This window comes from Rhinolophus hipposideros, assembly GCF_964194185.1.
Source record: "Rhinolophus hipposideros genome assembly, chromosome: 14".
In the NCBI taxonomy this organism is placed as follows: domain Eukaryota; kingdom Metazoa; phylum Chordata; class Mammalia; order Chiroptera; family Rhinolophidae; genus Rhinolophus; species Rhinolophus hipposideros.
In genome coordinates, this window is record NC_138060.1 from 25,414,828 (window position 1) to 25,436,973 (window position 22,146).

The window sequence follows — 22,146 nt, forward strand, 5'->3', positions numbered from 1 at the left end:
GGGAGTTTGCACCTGAAGACGCCTGAAATTCTTGGATTGGTAAAGCATGCTTCTCTAGAGGCAGGTCTCCATGAACGTGTTGCATCTGCCACTCCCAGCTGTGTGGCCTTGAGCAAGTTAGTCAACCTCTCTGTTTCCCAGTTTCCTCAACTGTAAAAGGGGGCTAATAAAAGCACCCGCCACATAGGGTTGCTGTGAGTATTCAAGTGCGGTAATGCATACAGAGCTCAGCACTGGTGCTTGGCACATTTAAATGTTTAGTAAATGTTTGCTAGTATTTGTATTTGTATTTAGTGCAAGGCCCAGTTCTCTAGGTGGCACTTGATTCTCAAGCATCAGTCTCATCAGCCGCATTTGAGGTTTAGTTGTGGATTTTCCTTGGTAACTTCTAGGAGCTCAAAGAAAGCCCCAGTGAAAAGTGTTAGGGAAGGCACCGTAATTCCTGCTGTGTGCGTCACGCTGTTCACAGTAGTTTTGTTCAAAGGGAACTTAGAGACTAAGAATGTGGTTTCCATATGTACCACATAAGCCTATAATGCCTCTATTTTGAAAGGTGATAAAGATTTGGTGGGCCTCCCCCTCTCCGCCTGTCCTTTCGATGCCCCTCCTATGCTCAGGTCAGTGATGCCAGTGCTTCCCCCTGGACGGAGTCCTATGGCGGTTTTCTTGTGGTAGTCTTAACCACAAAGAAGAAAAATCACTCCTTGTGGTTTAATGAGCCGAAGTGCCGATGCGCGTGCTCCGGGTCCCAGGGGCCTGTGCTCATCATTGCATGAGTCCTCTCAAGACTCCTGAGAGGGAAGTTCATTCCGCACTTTGCATGTGAGGAGAAGCCTCAGCGAGGTTAAGTAATTTTTCTAAGGTCACAGAGCTGGAGAAGGGACCTAAACATTCAAATTCTTGCTATTCTGTGCACTATTATCTATAACCTCTGAAAAATTCTGGATTTAATTAAGGATATTAATATTTAACTAAGTGGTCCTCAAGAATAGAACTCCTAAAAAAACACATTCCTGAGAAGGTAAGGAAGTTTGGTTATCCCTTTGTCGAGTCTTTTAGGAGGGTGGGAGTGGATGGGGGATTTCAGAGAACAGGGATGCCTCACATCTGACTTCTCTCTGTGCCAACTTCTTTGTGCCTTCCTGCAGGTCTGGGTAGATGCTGGAACACAGATCTTTTTCTCCTATGCCATCTGCCTGGGTTGTCTGACTGCTCTGGGAAGTTATAACAATTATAACAACAACTGCTACAGGTGAGTATTTCCCCGGGCCCAGCCAGCTCCCCACCAAACCCCGAGAGACTTCCATGCTGCCGGGCTAGTTCAATTTGTCTTCCCACCGTGCAGGGCCAGGAGGAGACAGGTGGGCTGTTTCTCAGCTTCTCCCTGCCCCAGGGTCAAAGAGTGGGCCACCGGAGGAGCTAGAAATATAACAGATACGATCAGCGTGCATTTCAAGCTGCAAGAGAATGCACTCTGGAATCTTATTCAGGTCCCAACTTTTATCCCAGAGTAAATAAGTGACTTGCCCAAGGTCACACAGCAAATAAGTGGCAAAGCTGGGAACCCAGGTCTTCCAACACCAAGGGCCTTGTTCTGCAGCCTTCTGTTCAGAAACCTGTTTCCTGCCCCTTCTCACTTTACCATAGTGTCCTCTCCTGGAGGGCTGGTGAGCTGCTTGCCCCTCAGCCTCTTGGGCCTCCCTCCCTGGCCGCCTGCAGCTGGCCACACCCAACACCAACACTGGGAGGGGGCTCACGTGGGAGGTGAGCCCAAGGCTGTCTGACCTTGGCTGCCTGTTCTCCCAGGCCTGTAGCTTGAGTTCTACCACAAGACTGACCCACGGAAGGCCAGGGACTCACTCAGCAGTGCAGGTAGGAGAGAAATTCGCATCCTAGTCTTAAAACTCCCGGCCCATGGTCTGTTCACTGAGGTCTCTGCACTCCAAGCTCAGGGCCTGGTCACAGCAGATGAACACTGAGGAATGGCTAGATGGCACATCTCTTCTGTCGAGTCCGAGAGCCCTTTAGTCAGATACCAACTCATGGAATAATGGCAGTGAAGCCATCCCGGATCACAGATTAGTTGAGAAAGGAAGGGTTTTTTCAGCCAATTATTCTGCAACAGGGTACGTATTTGGAGAGAAATAATCAAGGTAGATATTCATACCTTGTTCTCATATATGCATCATAAGAAGTGTCAGATTGATTAAATATTTTTGTGAAAGGAAATCCTCCTAAAACTAGGAATAAAATTCTAGTATGTGAGATTTCTCCCACACACCAAGTAATTTTCAGACACCAGCTGGGTGGCCTTCAATTCAACTCAGTTCTGAGACTCTCTACCCTGAGATAGCACCAGATTCCACAGGTGAAGGGCTGAGTCCTACAACACTTCCCCTACCCCCTTCAAACACCAATCAGAAGTCCAGGTTGTCACCTGTACTTCTGACTGACATAGATTGGAGGTTCCAGTGACCCCCTCCTTGGGTTCGATTAATTTGCTAGAGTGGCTCACAGAACTCAGAGAAACATTGTACTCACTAGATTACTGGTTTATTATAAAAGGATAGAACTCAGGAACAGCCAGATGGAGCTTCCATGCCCTCTCTGAGTGCCCCACTCTCCTGAATCTCCACATGTTCACCAACCCGGAAGCTCTCTGAATTCCCCCTTTTTGGGTTTTTTTTTTTTGGAGGTTTTACTACATAGGCATGATTGATTAGATCATTGGCCATTAGTGATAGAACTCAGTGTCTAGTGCCTCTCCCTTCCCTGGAAATCAGGGGGTAGGACTGAAAGTTCCAACCCTCTAATTACATGCTTGGCTCCACTGGCAACCAGGCCCCATGCTTTTCAAAAGTCACCTCATTAACATAGCAAGTGACACCTTTATTGCTCTCACCATGGGAAATTCCAAGGGTGTTAAGAGCTCTTTGCCACGAACTGTGGACAAAGACAAAATAATACAGTCTCACACCACATAATTACATTTCTGCCAACAGCAGACTAAATATACCACCGTGCTATACCAGATAGCCCAGGTGTGCAGGGTTGGTGTCAGCGCACTCTGTGACGTTCTCACAGTGATGAAATCGCCTAAGGATGCATTTCCAGAATGTATACCTGTCATTAATTGGCACCTGACTGATGATAAATCACAATATCATAAAAACATTGATTTCAGAATGGGAAAGGATGTAAAAAACAAGAAAGTAATTATAAAAATCACAAAGGAAGAAAGTGACAGACTGGTCCACATAACTATCTAGAACTTCTAAAATTTCTGGAAAGAAACACAGGAAACTTAAAAATGGTCACCTGCCTATAGAAAGTGAGACTGGGAAATCAGAGCTAGGGAAACGGGCTTCTTCTCACCTGTATCCTCCTACACAGTTTCAATATTTTGTTTTATTTTTTACTCTGAGTACATACTGCATTTATAATTTAAAAATCAAGTTAATACTAGTATTATCTACATACTTTTCTGTAGTATATCTCCCCCCACAAAAATTACAAAATTATCTGTAAAATTAAAGGGCATGCTAACAACCTGTAGTATAATACTTAAAACACTTATGTCCATAGTATGTAAAGAATACAAATAGGTCAATATGAAAAAACACTAAGGCACTGATAGAAAAATCAGCAACACACTCTTAAAATAATGAGATTCTTTTCCTCAACTAGCAAACTGGCCGTGTCTGGCAAACGAACCCTATTTGATGTATGTGATGGTATAGTGAGAACACGTCACACTCCACTGGTGGGACGGGAATTTGGGTGTATGGCTTAAGTGGGATCATCAATCGAAAGAACTTTTGTCTGTGATAAAGTTCCTCCCACATGATCGTCATCTTCGAGATCAGGAAATTGAGGCTCACGGAAGTGGCCCCCCCGCTAGATGTGGTAAAGTCTGGACTCTGGCCAAAGTGCCCCAGTCCCCACCCCAGCGCTCTGCAGCGTCCCCTCTAAAAGCTAGTTTGCTGATTACTGCATTAACCCATTTGTTAAGACAGCCATGTGGCATTGTGTGTCTGCCATGAGAGGCACTGAAATCCGTAGCTTGGGAGATGCAGAGCGCAATGGCACAGCCCCAGTCTTTAGTTTGTGACTTGGGGAAACTGAGGAAGTGAAAGTGAAATGTCCAACACGCTGAAAAGAAAATCTATTGTGGAATCCAGTCCTCATTAGATAGCAAGTTCTGTTGTTCCTGGGGGCCTTTGGGCAGAGAGGTATTTAGGTACAGCTGGACAGAGGCATACTAGGGAGGTGGAAGGTCAGACCAGGTTGTCATTAAGACCTGTTCCACCTTCATGGCATTCACAGGGAAGTGGGTCTGGGAGATGAGAGGTAAAGACCTCTGTCATCCACAATAAAAAAGTAGTAACCGTGGACAGGAAGAGAAAGGCAGCGGGACAGGGAGAGCGGCACAGCAGCCAGCCCCCAAGTCTAGGTTGAGTGTGACCCCCTTGGGAGAACGGAGAGGGCTGCTGTCTGCGTACAGCTGTCAGCACACCAGCAGCCAGTGGTCAGCGCAGGCCCTCTGTCCATCACCTCAGCTGGGCTGTCAGCTCATGAGGACATGTGCTGGGTCTTCGTGTTCACCACCATTCCTCCAGCCTAGTACAGTGCTGGCTGACATGTACGGAAGTGAGGGAGGGCCACGACATTATACACGTGAGGAAACTTAGTCCCAAAGGTACGTCCTTTGCTCATGTTCACATTGCCAGTGATAGAAGAAGACTTTGAACCTGGGCTTTTCTGGTTCCTGTACCCTACTCCTCACTGACAGGGATGACCCTGTTTTCCCAACTACAGCAGTTGGCGAGGAATTGGCCACAACTGCCTTGTTGTCAGGCTGCGTCTTGGGGCAGTGGCAACTTTCTTTCCCACCAAGCACGTGGGTAGATATGCTTGGCTGCTGCTTTCCGTCCGACAGGCAGGTTTCTCCGCTACCCATCAGCAGAAGAAACCTTACCCCCTAGGTGACATTGCCACCTGACATTGCCATTTGACTTTGCCAAATCCAAAGGCTCGTTTTATTTCCTTTTCCAAATGGTTTCGAGAACAGGTCTTCCCAACTCAGAGGGAGTAAATTAGCACCCTCTCTTCTGACAGTATAATAGCTTCTAGAGGTCTTTAAAACTGGCTCCACTGCTGCCAACTTCAAAGCGCTTGTTACATAAGCTTTTCACCGAGAAGGTGCCCTGTGGGGAAGGAATTAGAGGGACAGAGACGGAGTAAACGCAGCAGGGAAATCCTCACTTCAGAAGGCAGGTGGCTAAGCATCGTCCCCTGAAGGTGTGGGTGCTCCGAGGGCAGGGGTGCGGGACACAGGGCTGGCAGGGACCTCAGGTTTGCCCAGAGCCTGTGTTTGGTGTGAGAAGCCTCTTGGGAAGATGAGGCCTTTGCAGTACGCGACATTTGTTTTGCAGTAACCATATAGATGTTCAGAGATAATTGTCCACATGTCAGGATTTGGAAGTGAGATCCTTAGGGAGCACCCTTTTTGTGTGACTCCTAGAAAATTCATGAGCTTTAGTGTCTGAGATAAATGGATGCACGTCTCACCTTCACCACCAGCTGACTGTGAAACCTTGAATGTGTGACACTCCTCCCTGAGCCTCGGGATTCGATGACACAGTGTTCAAGAAACCCCAGCAGAGGGCTGGACACATTGCAGAGCTAAATTATACAGGAGAATTCCAGAAGGTAGAGGCTATGGAGAAACGCTGTCCTTACCAGTACCACCTTGTTTCCCACTGTTAGATAAGTTAGGGCCAGGAAACAGACACAAGGGACAGATTTATCTCAACCTTTGGGTTACCTCTGCACTTACCTGGGCTGAGGTGAATTTCCTTTTGAGATGAGATGCATGAGGCTTGCAGAAAAAGCCCTCAGGTCTGCCAGCCCATTCTATGTCTACAGTGCCAGAAGAGTTCTTTAAAGGAAGTTGTATCAGTCACTCACTGCCACAATAATGCTGTGTAACAAACAACCCCAGAAGTCAGTGGTTGACCAAAGCAAGCATTTGTTTTTATTGCTCCCAAGTCTGCTGGTCAGCTAAGGAAGCTCTGTTTTGCACTGTGGATTGTGTGGGTTTGTCTCCAAGGTCCACGCCCAGCTTAAGTCTGGTCTATGTGTGTACATTCTGAGGTCCTGGCTGTAGGAACAGCAGATCCCCTGGGAAAGTTCTCATAGCAACTCACAGAAAGGATAAAGGACAAATCCACTTAAGCCTCTGTTTAATCACATCTGCTAATATCAGTTGGCCAAAGCAAGTCACAGATTAAGACCAGAGTCTTTGGGGCACAGAGTTTTACTCCACCTCAAGGAAGAAGGTAGGGAGAGTGACTGCTTGCTGGAAAATGATGTCATCTGTTACAGGGCCAAAGACGAAATAGATTTGATCTTCCTGAGCACGTTGTCTTGTAGCTGGTGAGATCAGGCCCTGAGCAAAGATACTGCAGGGAGAATTGGAACCCAGGTCTCCCGAGTACCGGTCTAATGCTCTCTCCACTCTGCCCTTGATTCCCAGGGTCATTGCAAGACAGCAGGGTGTTATAGTCACCAACATTAGTTCCCTGTGGTTGTATTACAAAATGTATGGTATCGGGAAAAGAGGCCATGCGAGTCCTACTCTGTTCTTGAGTCTAGTGCTCAGTCCTGGATGTGACATTTGAAGAGTGGCTGGACAAGCTGGAGTGTAGTACAGATCCTAAGCAGGACGAGGAAGTGGTAAGGGAACTGAGACATTTAACTGAGAGAGAAAACCTCAAGGGGACATAGGGCCACTGTCTTCAGATCTCCCAAGCCAAAAGGAGCTCCAGGTTACTTGGGAGGGTAGACTTAAAACCTACCAGAGAAGGCGGGTCTTGGTCAAACACAACATGAGGAAGTTCTGAGGCTGTAAGCAGCAGGAACCATCAGGCAAGGGGAAAGCACCGTGGAAGGAGGTAACGAGTTCCTGATCGCTAGGGTGAGCAGAGGCAGCTGACCACCGCTGCCGGGACACTCCAGGCTAGTCATGCCTTGGCCAGCCTGGTGGACAGGCCACTGGGGGGCTGCTTCCTTTGAAGTGGGCATCACTTGTGTTGTAAGACCAACTCCCAAGTGCACGATTTGCCGTGGCTGAGATCCTGAGAGGCTCATTCCCTGTCTTGGCCTTGAGAGAATGCAGAGCCTGAGGGCGAGGGGCCGAGACTTGAGGACTCTTATCTTTTTCATCTCAGCAAAGTCATCTGTAGTCTGATTGTTCCTGGGTCATGGCTTTTGGCCAGCACTTCTTTGCTAGTGAGCCCCTCGCAAGGTCAGGGGACAGTCACTGCTCTGATAAATCTCTCCATGACGGACCTGACCTGGAAGGGCTGCTCCCTCGAAGCTGCACTGCAAGGACTGAGCAGTGAGGTTTGTGAGTGCTGCTCTGGTAGAGAACTGGGCGGACAGGTGTCTCTTCCCGAGGCTGTGGAGAACATTCCTGGTCCTCCCCTGTGTGAAGCAGACATGTGTCAGGAGCTTCTCCTGCCTTCCTTGTTTGAGCTCCCAGGAAATCAGTTCTCTCTTGCTGTTCCTGTTTTTTTTCTCGTACCAGGGATTTGGAGGAGCGTTGGTTTGTTTCCAGATGTTTTCTCACTAGTTAGTTGTGCTGCCTCCCTCCCTCCCATTCCCTCTCTCTGCTTCTGCTCTGTGACCCACCTTATCTTCCAGAAGTGCAGCAGGAGCTATGTGACCATGTGCCACCGCCTAACCTCTCTGAACCACCAGGGCTTCATCAGGCAAATGGTGCTCTCCGTGCCCTCAGTGCCCTGCCTGCCCCCACAGGACAGCCATGGTGTTCAGACAGAATGTTCCAGAAGTGTGCCCATTCCAGCCACTCTGACCCGAGCCCCTCTCAATGTTTCCCTGCAGGGACTGCATCATGCTCTGTTGCCTGAACAGCGGCACCAGCTTTGTGGCTGGCTTCGCCATCTTCTCAGTCCTGGGCTTCATGGCATACGAGCAGGGGGTGCCCATTGCCGAGGTGGCAGAGTCAGGTAAGTGCCAAAAGTGGGGGAGGCTTCAGGTGATGGTTCCAAGGAAAATATTATCTTCCTGCTCGGCTCATTTTTCTCTTGGGTCAGGTGTCAAGGTGGTCCCACCCTTCATCCTCAAACCCGCATCCTGGGAATTACCTGGGAGGGAAACCTTGACATCTCCTCCCTCCTGAATCCAAGGCAGCCTCAAGTTGTGTAGATGCTGCCTCCTCACTGCCGCGCTACTTACCTCCAGCGCCCCTGGCTCCCCGCCAACCCAGACCACTGTCACCACTCACCTGGGTGACTGCAGGGACCTCTCATGGCCTCCCTGCCTCCACTAGTGACCCTTCCTTTCCATGCGCTACCCTGCACAGTGACTTTATTTATTTATTTCTTTGACAGTGCAAATCTACACATGTCCTTCTCTGAGGAAAAGCCTTTCTTGGCCTCTTACAGTGCTGGACTCTTACAGAGCATGGTCCCAAGTCCCTGTATTGCCCAGCTCCTACGGCCTCACCAGCCTCACCCCACACTCACTCTGCCCATCGCAGTGGCCTGCTTGCACTTCCATGACATAGCTGTCTCCCTCCCACCCCAGAGCCTTTGCACATGATGCGGCCACTGCTTGGAGAGCCTCCCTCCCTCCCTTTCCCTTTTCTAGATGCAGAATCACTATGAGGGTGACATTCTTAAGTACAGATTGATGCGTGTTTGTATCAAATGCAGCTCAGGCAGGGTTACCGTTGCTGAGGTGATTGTGTACAATGGTGATAACGCTTCCCTTGGTTAAGCGTTATTCAAATTTCTCCATAATTCAAATTTCCTTTGAATTATGGAGAAATTCAGCGCATATTAAAAAGTACAAAAATAGTTTGTGTTTACATGACAGAGTTGAATTCTAATCTCAGATGAGTCTAAATAGGTTTTTCACCTACAAAAATGTCTGGTGGGACATTTGTCCAGAGCAGCCCAGGGAGCCTAGCCTCTCTGACCTCCATTTACTCAATGCATGCAAGTCATGCCACCATTCATTGTGACAATCCCAAGCACCCCTGGGGCCACACTGCCTCTGTTGAGAACTCTGGTCTGGGATGAGGCTGTTTTTGTCGGGCAGGCACACCAAGCAGGCAGGGTGGTGGGTGTGGACATCAGCGCAGGAAGCTGATTGCTAAGTTGCATACTCACCACTTAGGCTGCAACTTCCTCTGGATGTTGTGTCAGAGATACCATGTTTCCCAAAAATAAGACCTAGCTGAACCATCAGCTCTAATGGGTGTTTTGGAGCAAAAATTAATATAAGACCTGGTATTATTTTACTATACTATAAGACCAGGAATATAATATAATATAATGCAATGTAATGTAATGTAATATAATATACAATACGTGGTCTTATATTAATTTTTGCTCCAAAAGACCCATTATAGCTGATGGTCTGGCTCAGTCTTATTTTCAGGGAAACACGGTTGAAACAATCCCTGCTGAAATCAGGAATCCGAGCTAGACCAGAGAATATTAATAATGATCAAAGTTGTCAATCATCTAGTAGCTACTCTGGACAAGAGCTGTCTCATGTGGTCATTGGCTCAGCCCTTCAAGGTGACACTTCTGCTGCCCCCATTTTACAGGTGAGGAAGCTGAGGCTCAGAGAAGTGAGGTCACTTACCCAAGATTACCCAAGCTCAAAGGGACAGAGCTGGGTAAACCCAGGCCACCTGGCTCCAGAGTCCATACTGTGACCGTGCCATCCTCTGCTCACTGTGGGCAGGGCACTTTATAAACTGGTACTTTATAAACTTCCATGCTCCTTCCACACATTGAACTGTAGGGTAGCCCGATGGGGAGGGAATGTTGCCCTCTCTAAGGGAGTTTTGCCTTCTCTGAGAATCCACTTCCTCCTCTGTGAAATGAACACCTTGATTCCTGCCTCAGGTGTTGAGTGAGATAGAATATCTACAGCACTGTCTTTTTATCGTTACAGTTGACCCTTAAATATTGTGTGCTTCAACTGCATAGGTTCACTTATAAGCAGATGTTTTTTCAATATACAGTTGGCCCTCTGTATCTCTGGGTTTCACATGTGTAGATTTAGCCACCACAGATCGAAACAATATTTTTTTTATTTTTCAGTTACATTATTATACAATATTATATTAATTTCAAGTGTACAACATAGTGATTAGACATTTATATAACTTACAAAGTGACCACCCTGATGAATCTAGTACCCATCTGACACCATACATAGTTGTTACGATATTATTGACTATGTTCCCTATGCTCTACATCCCCATGACTGTGTTTATATCTGGTAACTTGTACTTAATTCCTTCATCTTTTTTCCTGTCCCCCCAACACTCCTCCTTATCTGGCAACCATCAATTTGTTTCTGTATCTATGAGTTTGTTTCTCTCAGCACAATACCCTCTAGGTCCATCCATATTCTCACAAATGGCAAGATTTCATTCTTTTTTATGTATATATGTACACTCTTCTTTATCCAGCTGTCTATCGATGGACACTTAGGTTGGTTCCGTATCTTGGCTCTTGTAAATATTGCAGCAGTGAACATAGGGGTGTGCTTATATCTTTTTGAATTAGTGTTTTGGATTTCTCCAGATACATACCTAGAAGTGGAATTGCTGAGTCATATGATAGTTCTATTTTTAATTTGTTGAGGAACCTCTATACTGTTTTCCATAGTGGCTGTACCAATTTACAATCCCAGCAACAGTGTACAAGAGTTTCCTTTTCTCCACTTTCTCGACAACACTTGTTTATTGATTTATTGATGACAACCATTCTGACAGTTGTGAGGAGATGTCTCACTGTGGTGTTAATTTGCATTTCCCTGATGATGAGTGATATTGAGCATTTTTTCATATGTCTATTGGCCCTCTGTATGTCCTCTTTAGAGCAATGTCTATTCAGGTCTCTTGCCCATTTTTTAATCAGATTTTTTTTTATGTTGTATGAGTTCCTTAATATTTTGGATATTAACTCCTTATCAGATGTATCATTGGTGAATATCTTCTCCCATTCTTTAGATTGTCTTTTCTTTTTGTTGATCGTTTCTTTCATTGTGCAAAAACTCTTTAGTTTGATGTAGTCCCATTGTTTTATTTTTTTCTTTTGTTTCCCTTGACCAAGGAGATATATCCAAAAACATATTACTAAGAGCAGTGCCAGAGAGATTACTGCCTGTATTTTCTTCTAGTGGTTTTATGGTTTGGGGTCTTACATTTAAGTCTTTAATCCATTTTGAGTTTATTCTTGTATATGGTGTAATAAAGTCATCAGTTTTATTCTTTTGCATGTGTCTGTCCAGTTTTCCCAACACCATTTATTGAAGAGACTATCTTTACCTCATTGTATACTCATATTCTTGCTTCTTTTGTCATACATTAATTGAATATATAGGTGGGGGTTTATTTATGGGCTCTCTATTCTGTTCCATTGATCTACGTGTCTGTTTTTATGCCTGTATGGTGCTATTTTGATTACTGTAGCTTTGTAATATAGTTTGATATCAGGTAGAGTGATACCTCCACCTTTGTTCTTCTTTCTCAAGATTGTTTTGGCTCTTTGGGTCTTTTGTGGTGCCATACAAATTTTAAGGTTATTTGTATTAACTTCGTGAAAAACGCCATTGGTGTTGATAGGGATTGCATTGGATCTGTAGATTGCTTCGGGTAGTATAGACATTTTAAGAATGTTAGTGAAAACAGTATTTTTGATCCATGGGTGGGAATCTACAGACGCAGAGGGCCGACAGTTATGTTCGTGAACTTGCCACTGTGTGCTTACATTGGCAACACTATAGAAACAGCTTGGTAAGGTTTCGGAAGGTATATCAGTGTCTCGCAGATGTGTTCATGTCGACATGTGGCGGTGTCTTGCTGAGTGGTATTCATTATTGTTGTTGCGTGTTTTTGTGTGCCGTCACGAGAATGTCCAAGCTTGAATTAGAGCAACAAACAAACATAAAATTTCTTGTTAAACTTGGCAAAAGTGGAAGTGAAATCAGGGACATGTTAGTCCAAGTTTATGGGGATAATGCCATGAAAAAAATGGCAGTGTACAAATGGATTAAACGTTTTTCTGAGGGGAGAGAATGTGTCACTAATGAAGAGAGGTCAGGGCATCCAGTAATGAGCAGAATTGCAAAAATTCATTGAATTGTGTGTCAAAATCATTGGCTGACTGTGAGAAGCATAGCAGACCAAGTAAACATCTATAGAGAAACAGTTAGGAAAATCTTAACTGAAAATCTTGGTATGAGAAAGGTGTGTGCAAAAATGGTCCCAATGGAGCTCACCGATGAACAAAAGCAAAGGAGAGACAGTTTGCCAAGACCTTCTGGAGAGGCAAGACGATGTTTTGGGCCGTGTTATCACTGGCGATGGAACATGGGTGTACCGATACGACCCGGAAACAAAGCATCAAAGTGCACAGTGGAAGTCAGCCAATTGTCCATGACCAAAAAAGTTCCGTCAGTCCAAATCAAGAGTCAAAACGATGTTGCTAACCTTTTTTGATATCAGAGGGATTATTCATTATGAATTTGTACCAACTGGACAAACAGTTAACCATGTTTACTATTTGGAAGTGCTGAAAAGGCTGCATGAAAAAGTTACACAACCTGAACTTTTCGCCAACAATTCATGGCTCTTGCATCATGACAATGCACCAGCTCACACAGCACTGTCTGTGAGGGAGTTTTTAGCCAGTAAACAACTGTATTGGAACACCCTCCATACTCACCTGATCTGGTCTCCGATGACTTCTTTCTTTACCTGAAGATAAAGGAAATGTTGAAAGGAAGACATTTTGATGACATTCAGGACATCAAGGGTAATATGATGACAGCTCTGATGGCCATTCCAGAAAAAGAGTTCCAAAATTGCTTTGAAGGGTGGACTAGACACTGGCATCAGTGCATAGCTTCCCAAGGGGAGGACTTCGAAGGTGACTTTAGTGATATTCAGCAATGAGGCATGTAACACTCTTTCTAGGATAAGGTTGTGAACTTAATTGTCAGACTTTGTACATTGTGTCATTTTATATAAGAGACTTGAGCATCCACAGATTTTTGTATCCATGGAGGGTCCTGGGACCAATCCCATCTGTATACCTAGGGATGACTGTAGTTAAGTTTTTGGAGAGTGAAAAGTTATACATGGATTTTTGACTGCATAGGGGGGTCAGTACCCTAATCCCTGTTCAAGGGTGAACTGTATTTTCGTTTTATAGATAAAGCTCAGAGAGGAGTCATGGATAGAAATGAAAAGAACCGAGTAAAAATACATTTTCTTGATTTTTATAAATTTCACATTGAAAGCATATTTATTGCAGAAAAATGTGGAAATATTGACAAAGGGAAAGTCTCCAATCCAAATCCAACAACACTTTGCAGTTTTCCTGCCAGGATTTTCCATGCATATATAGCTCTATTTGTGTAGATGGAAACTGGAACAAATGATCCTTGATATTCTGTAAGCTGCTTTTTTCCATTCACAATAAAGCATAAGGAGCTTTCTGCCTCAGCAAACAGAGATCTCATCATGAGTTTTAATGGCTGTGTGGTACTTCAGATGGGTGTACCGTAACTGATTTACTCTGGCCCACTTGTCAGGCCCTAGGGTGGTGGTTTTCTAAATGCTACCCCACAAAGTGCTCACAGCACCCCTGTGAGGTGCTCGGTGGGCCTCCACTCGTGGCCATGCAGAATGTGCCCTGCACAACTCCAGGGGACACTAGCTCTGGGCTTCATCGTGCCCACTACACATGAGGGTCCTGTAGCTTACAGCACGGAGTGGTTCACCCAAGGTCATACAGACCATAGGTGGTACAGCCTGGCTCTGGCCTCTTCGGCCTCATCTACCTGTTGCTCCTGGTGCCCAGCAGGGAAGGCTCCTCTATGGAGGTGTGGATCAGACCAACATCCTCCTTAGGAGCCCCTGCCACCCGGAGAAATTGCAAGTTGCAAGGAATGTATAGCCACCTCATCTTGCTCAGAAGGACCAGGGCTCTTTCTGAGACATGATTTCTGGAAAAAACCTAATTAGATGGCAGAACACCTACAGACTAAGCCAGGAACGTAGCATGTGTTTCTTGCAGGGTTCAGATTTTGTCCTGCTAGGAGCCCTGCATCCCAGATTTGCTAATGTTACCCACATGTCCCTCAGTCTGTTTCTCTGATACCTTTCCAGTCAGGGTGCCAGCTCCTGGAGGTCGAGATTGTAGACAGCTTATAGTTGGGTCTTGCTTTTTTATTCAGTCTGATCATCTGTCTTTTAATGAGAGTATTGGGTCTATTTGCATCTTGTAATTATTGATATGGTTAGGTCCTAAAATCTGTTTCCAGGCAGAAAGTGTCACAATGATCATTAGGACTGGAAAGTATCATATGTGTGGTGGCAGTGTAAAATGACATGTTATTAACTCTAGGTAGATGTTGATGAGTTACAGATGCATGTTGTTGGCCCCACTGCTTAATAACAAAAATAATAAAAAGAAGTAGAGCTACAAAGCATATGGATGAAATACAAATGAATATTTAAAAATATTTATTATCCCAAAAGAGGGAAAGAGAGTAAAGAAACAAAAAACGCCCCCCCAAAAACCCAAAAGGGACAAAAAGAAAACAAATAAGAAATAGTAGACTTATACCCAACTATATCAATAATTACAGTAAATGCAAATGGACCAAATACTCCAATTAAAAGGCAGAGATGAGTAAAAAAGCAAGACTCAACTATAAGCTGTCTAAAAGAGACACACTTTAAATTTAAAAACACAGATAAAGTGTAAAAAAAATAGGAAAATATGTACTATGCAGACACAAGAATAAGGAAACTAGCTTCACTATATTAGTCTTAGAGTAGACTTCAAGTTAAAGAGTATTTACTAGAGAGAAAAAGGGACACTTCATAATATTTATAAAAGGAGCAATCCCCTTTTAAGGATTCATACAATCCTTAAAGTGTTTGTACCTAATAACAGAGATTTAAAATATATGAAGCCAAAGCTGACAGACTAAAAGGGAAAACAGACAAACCCACAATCATAGTTGGAGGTTTTAACACCCCTGTTTTACTAATGGTAGAACAACTACAGGCATACGTACCTTGGCGATATTGCAAATTCAGTTCCAGACAGCCGTAATAAAGCGAGTACATGTATGCCTCAAAGATATTGTGTGTTTGGTTCCAGACCACTGTAATAAAGCAAGTATTGCAATAAAGTGAGTCACAATCTTTTTGCTGGTGGAGGGTCTTGCCTTCAGTTTGTAAAAGACACAATACCTGTAAAGTGCAATAAAGCGAAGCACAATAAAATGAGACATGCCTGTATATAAAATGTCAATAAAGATAGAAATATCTGAACACTATCAACCAAGTTGACTTAATTGACATTTATGAAACACTGCACCCAACAACAGCAGAGTACAATTATTTTTAAATGCATATGAAATACTCAGCAATATAGAACATAAACTGGGCCATAAAATAAGTCTCAGTAAACTTCAAAAGATTGAAATCTTATGCGGTATAATCTCAGCCTACCACTGAACTAAATTAGAAATCCATAACGAAAAGGGATCTAGAAAATCCCCAGGTATATGTAAATTAGAAAGACACTTCTAAATATCCCATGGGTCAAAGAAGAAATGTTTCAAACTGAATGGTAATGAAAACACAACATATCAAAAATAGGGGATGCAGTTAAAGTGCTTACAGGAAAATTTATAACTTCAAATACCTAATTAAAAAGAAGTATATAAAGTAAAAATTTTAAGTGTCTATCTGAAGAAGCTAAAAATCAAAGTAGAGATTAAACCCAAAGTCGAAGCAAAGAAATAATAAAGGTAAGACATACAAGCAATAGAGAAAATGTTCAAAAATTTGATATTAGAAAAGATAACAAAATTTGTGACCCTCCTAGCAAAACTAATTAAGAAAGAAAGAGAGAAAACACAGATTACTAATATCAGGAATGAAAGAGAAGAGATGGCTACAGATCTCACAAACATTAGAAATGAGAATAAGGGAATATTATGAACAACTTCAAGCTAATGTATTTGAAAATGTAGATTAAATGGACAGATTTCTTTAACAATATAATTTATTTAAACTGACTCAAGAAGAAATAGAAAAACTAAGTACTATATATTTTAAAGAAATTGAACTCCTTATCAGAAATCTTTCTACCAAGAAAACTTCGGACTCTGATGGTTTCAATGGTAAATTCTACCAAACATCCAAGAAAGAAATATGAGTCTTACACAGTCTTCTAAAAATTAGAAGAGTAACAACTCTTAGTATCTGAGGACGATGAATGACAGCTATATAGCTACTTATATCCCAAATTATTTCCCCCAAACTACAAGAAGGAAAAACCATGCCTCCTGTATATCGTAAAGACAGAAAATGTTGAAGCTGCAGATAACTCACAAAAAGAAAAATCACCAATCCCAGCGCACAATCTCTCCCTCTGCCACCCAGCCCTTCACAGCTGCAAGGCTTTGTGGTGAGCAAAGGCAGACGGAGAAGAACTACGGGGGAGACAGAAGACAGGCTGATGGAGGGACCTCAGAGTGATTTGGAGCAATTTCTAGAAAGATTAAATCCACTCTAAATCTGAAAGTACTGGAAAGGGTCCAGGCAGATCCCTTAGCGGGGACTACCAAGGAGGGAATCACAGAATCTGTGATTTAAAGGGGCCATTTAAAGGGACAGGCACAGCTTTAAGAAACAAAGCTTCTGGGGGAGAAAACAGGCAAAATGAAAGGGAGAAGCACCCTTTGTCACTAGATGGTGAAGGGAAAACCAAGAAAATGAGATAAAATGTAAAGTCCTGCAAAATAAAGGAGAACCATAAACTCTGGGTGTGGGAAGGGAAGCTTAACCTTCCCCCACCATCAACACAAAACCCTGCTTAAGTACCTGGACTTTGCTATACTGACAGAAGAGGGCACTGTTAAGCTAGGAATGTTAAAATACCCATGAACAGGACCAGGAACACGAACACGAACGAACATGAGAAAAGTCAAGCCATACAGAGCTACTGCAGAAAATCAGGAATAGAAATTTCCCACATATCAATGAAGACCCATGCTCCCTCTCTGAAAACCAACCGTAAAGTAGAAGAAACTGTTAAGTCAACACTCCAAAGAGAATTAAATATACTAAAAAAAAAAAGCACCTTAGGATGTGAAAAAACACATTGAACCAGATAGTCAAAAACTAACAAATGGGAAGAGGAGAAGAGAAAGAAATGAAAAGATCTAACCAAACAGAAAAACAAAATCAGGAGAGCATGTCTATAGATGTTGAAAAAGCCTTTGATACAATTTAACACCCATTCATGATTTTTAAAAATCGAGAAAATAGAAAATGAGGGGTATTATTTTATTTTTCAGCTTTATTAAGGTATAATTGACAAATAAAATTGTGAGATATTTTAGATGTTCACGACCTCACATATTTGTCTTTTGGGGGTAGTGTGAACACTTAAGTTCTACTCTCTTAACAAATTTCAATTATACAATACAGTGTTAAGAATTATAGTTACCATGTCTACTCATGGTAGTCTACTCATAGACTACTTATAGTCTACTCATTTGTGCAAAAGAAATAAAGAAAGATTAAACTAGAAACTGAAGAAAACGGTTACCTCCAGGGAGTAAGTAGAAAAGGGGTAGAAAGAAGGGAGGAATTAGGAATAAGGTATAAGGATGAGAAGGAAGCAACAGTTCTCTGAGTGTATCTTTTTTTATTAGCTCTGACTCTTAGAACCAGGATAATGTTTCACATGCCACCCAAAATAAATAGTTACTTGTCAGTGGCTGGGAACCCAAGGGACTACAAACAGTAGCAGATGAACTTGACTGCATTACAAATGAATAATGTAACCTCACCTAAGGGCATGGGGGGAGGAAAGAATTAACCTAAGTAAATTTCAGGGAAACAGTATTTTGGCTGGGTATTATAAGGCTAAAAACAAAAATACCTGTACGGCATTCTTGTTAGTAGGACAGGGGTGTGTGTTAGTGATTCTGCACCTGTTGTTTGTGTATGTTAGGACTGAACAAACCAGTCAATATAGGTAATTAGAGATAGGTTTTTCACTGTTTGAGAAAGAAGTTACAAATAAGGAAAGTGGAGCAGCTGGAAGTTAACTATGTTAGAATTGGAGGTATCAGTATGGACTCACTGTTTTAATATATATATATATATATATACATATATATATATATATATACACACACAGATACTAGGTTGGTGCAAAAGTAATTGCGGTTTTTGCAATTGTAACCTTTTAAACCGCAATTACTTTTGCACCAACCTAATATATACAGAAATGTGTGTGTGTGTGTGTGTGTGTGTGTGTGTGTGCAGGTGGATATACATACATACATTTCCTACTTTTGTGTGCTCACAGGGTCTGTGAGCAATGACATTCCACGAGCAATGAGCATACGCATACTTAGTGGCCAGATCTTGGATTCTAAACACCCTTCTCCAATAAAAATAACCTTGGAGAAGCAGTTGATTTGAGTGCTGGGGCAGGGCAAGATGAAGCTAGAATATTTTGTAGTGCTAGAAAATAAGGACATGTTCAGAAAAAGGATGGAGGCATGTCCAAAGGGCCAGGAATCAACCTAAAGAAGCTCCCAACGGGAAAGCCTGGAACAATTAGAACAGACAGCAAGATGAATGATAGTATTGGATTATGGCACACAGAATAAACTAAATATCCATGAGTCCATACCGAAATACAGACTGAATAAGCATATAAATAAATGTCTGTGAAGGGACAGCTCTTTCTTACAGAGGACTCTAATTAATAAATACAGAAGGAATGAAGAAAATACAAACCCATTAGGCAAACACCACAGGAATAGTTGTCGCAGGCAAGATACACCCATGGGTGCTAAAAGCAATAGGTAAAAGTTTGGCTTGGAACAGAATATTTTCAGAATCTCAAAATATCCCCCTCAAGATAGTTATCCATTATGAAGGGAAAAACAGTGGAGAAAACTGGCAGGCACCAACTTACCCAGGTGACCAAGGTAAACAGTGATAAGGTTTACCTGAAAGATACCTGCTAATAGGATGATACACTGAGAAGGACACAGCATCATTTCTAAGGTGTTCTTGCCCCCCAAAATTCCATAACCTCTATTTAATCATGAGAAAACATCAGACAAACCCACATTGAGGAACATTCTGTAAAATAGTGACCAGTCCCCATCAAAACTGTCAAGGTCGTGGAAGAAAAGACTGAGGAGCTGTCACAGACTGGAGGACACTACAAAGCTGCAACCATGACGTGCAATGTGGAATTGTGGATTGGAAAGTGGAACAGAAAATAAGGATGTAAGGAGAAACTGTTAGAATATGAATAAGGTCTATTGCTTAATTAATAGTATTGTACCAATGTTAATTTCCTATTAAATATTGAATGCTTTCTCCTAAAACTAGAAACAAAACAAGCATATATGCTGTCTCCTCTTACATGTAATACTGGATATGCTAGATAGTGCAATAAAGCAAGAAAAATAAAAAAAGCATTAAGATTAGAAAAGAAGAATAAAAACTGTCTTTATTCATAAACATAATCAACCACATAGTTGATTCCGAAAAAACACACAGAAAAAAATAATAATTGAACTTAGTAAGGTGACAGGGTGAAAGGACAATAAACAAACAACTGGAAATTTTTTTACTTATGCTCTTCACAAAACACAAGAAAATGAAAAGGCAAGCCACAGAGCAGGAGAATATATTCATTAACACTTCTGTGATAAAGGATTTATAACTCAAATATACAGAATTCTCACAATTCAATAAAAGGAGACATCCCAATTAAAAAAAAAATGGGCAAAGATTCAACAGACCCTTCGCAAAAGAAGATATATGAATGGACCATAAAAATATATGAAGACATTTCACCCCATGAGTCATCAAGGAACTACAGAATAAAACTATAATGATATATAACACTTCACACCTGCTTTAATGACTAAATTTAAAAGCCTGACAATATCAAGTGTTAGCAAGGATGTGGAGCCACTGGAACTCCAACATTGCTGGTAGGAATGTAACATGGCACTGCACTTTGAAAAATCAGTTGGCATTTCTTAGAAAATTAAACATACGATTGCCACAAAACCCAGCAATTCCACTCCTAGGTAGGATGAGCAAAGATACTCTAAGGTGAAAAAACAAAAAACCCAGATCAAGGACAGAGACGGGAAATGGAGGTCGAGAGATTGTAGAGGAGCCCGGGTGGGGGTGGGAGGGTGGGGGGGCATAATGGGAATGTTCTCTCTTGTGATTGCAGTGTGGCCATCTGGGTGTCTACTCTTTTCAAAACTCATTGTACCGTACACTTCAAATGAGGGCTTCTTGTAGGTAAATTATGCTTTAGTAAGGCATGTAGGGTAAAAGTAAGGCTTATAGGGTAAAACAAAAACAAAAACAAATCAGAGCTAATGTTTATTTAGCATATATCTTTTTAAGTGCTTTCTCCATATTTTGCATCATCTCACTCACCCCCAAACTACCTTATTAGGTGGGACTTTGTAGCCTCATTTTTTTGTCAGCTGAGGTACAGCTGACAGTGAAGAACAAGGATTTGAACCCAGGCCGCCGGGCTGCCTTGTCTGTGCCCTTGACTAATGTGCTACGGGACTGGAACATTAGTCAGCTCTCTCCTGACATTAATAAAGCTCAACCGAAGGACATGCTAACCAAGCTCTCTAGGTGGAGAAGCCAAAAGGAGTGAGTGTGGAACTGGGAAATGAAGGGAGAAACCCAAAGACAGAGGCAGCCTGGGTGGAACAGCATTCGTCCAGGCCTGGACTGCAAACTACCTACATTTGAATCATCGTGTGCCTGGTCCCTACCTCACCACAGACTGACTGAAATCAGCATTTCTGGTTTGGGCCTGAGAACATGCATTTTAATAAGACTCTACCCCACCGCCACCCCGGTGAGAACAGCAGAGACAGGTCTGTGAAGAGGGAGGTCTGTGTGTCAGACCAACCTGAGTTCTAATCCTGACTTTTCCAGACCCTGGCTTACCTCTCTGTGCCTCTACTTGCTCATCTACAAAATGGCCGTCATCATAGCATTAGCCGCATACATAGGGTTGCTGGGAGGTTTCAGTGATTTGCGTGAGAATTAGGCACAGCACCTGCACAGAGAAAGCCCTCAAATAAATGATGGATTAAAGTAGCAGTTGAATGAGGGGTGAACTCCACCCAGCACCTTTCTCTCTCTCCTTCCTCTCCAGGCCCTGGGCTGGCCTTCATCGCTTACCCCAAGGCTGTCACCATGATGCCTCTCTCTCCGCTGTGGGCCACCTTGTTCTTCATGATGCTCATCTTCCTGGGCCTGGACAGCCAGGTAAGGGGCTGGTGGCAGGGAGGAGCGCAAGCTGTGAGGGCATGGAGGCCAGACGCTGCTCTTTGGAGTGTCTCTGCAGTCTAGCTGCCACCTCCTGGCCATGGCCATCAGCGCCCTGCCCACTGTCCCAACCCTGCTTTCCTGCCAAGCACACCCTCCCATCCCCAGGTGGTCTCCACAATCACTCCCAAACTCTGCTCCAGTCCCTCCAGGTCTTCCTAAACACTGTTTTCTTTACCTGGAATTCCCGACTCCCAATTCAAGTTTTCAAGTTTTTGAAGCACTGCTACAGACTTCCATTCTGGTAAACAACTTCTGCCCAACAGCACCGCCTGGCAGAGAGTGGGCTATGGTTAGTGGTATCTGAGGGCCCCACTAGCATGTGTCCCGTCTTAACCAAACCCCGGAAGACACAGAGACATACCGTGTTTCCCCCAAAATAAGACCTAGCCGGACAATCAGCTCCAATGCGTCTTTTGAAGCAAAAATTTATATAAGACCAGGTCTTATTTTATATAAGACCGGGTCTAATATACTGTAATATATAATGTGATATAATATGATATAGTATGATACAATATGATACGATATGATGCGATATGATATGATATGGTATGATACGATATAATACCAGGTCTTATATAACACCAGGTCTTATACTAATTTTTGCTCCAAAAGATGCATTAGAGCTGATGGTCCAGCCAGGTCTTATT

General features: G+C 43.0%; 1 protein-coding gene across 1 annotated transcript in view; it reads left to right on the plus strand.

Moving 5' to 3' along the window:
- SLC6A11 (solute carrier family 6 member 11) overlaps positions 1-22,146 on the plus strand; it is a 126,321-nt gene that overhangs the window by 90,280 nt on the left and 13,895 nt on the right. Inside the window, exons 7-9 of the mRNA XM_081072784.1 lie at positions 1,149-1,252; positions 7,909-8,033; positions 21,321-21,433. Of these exons, the coding sequence (XP_080928910.1) occupies positions 1,149-1,252; positions 7,909-8,033; positions 21,321-21,433 (342 nt within the window). The remainder of the gene's footprint in view (positions 1-1,148; positions 1,253-7,908; positions 8,034-21,320; positions 21,434-22,146) is intronic.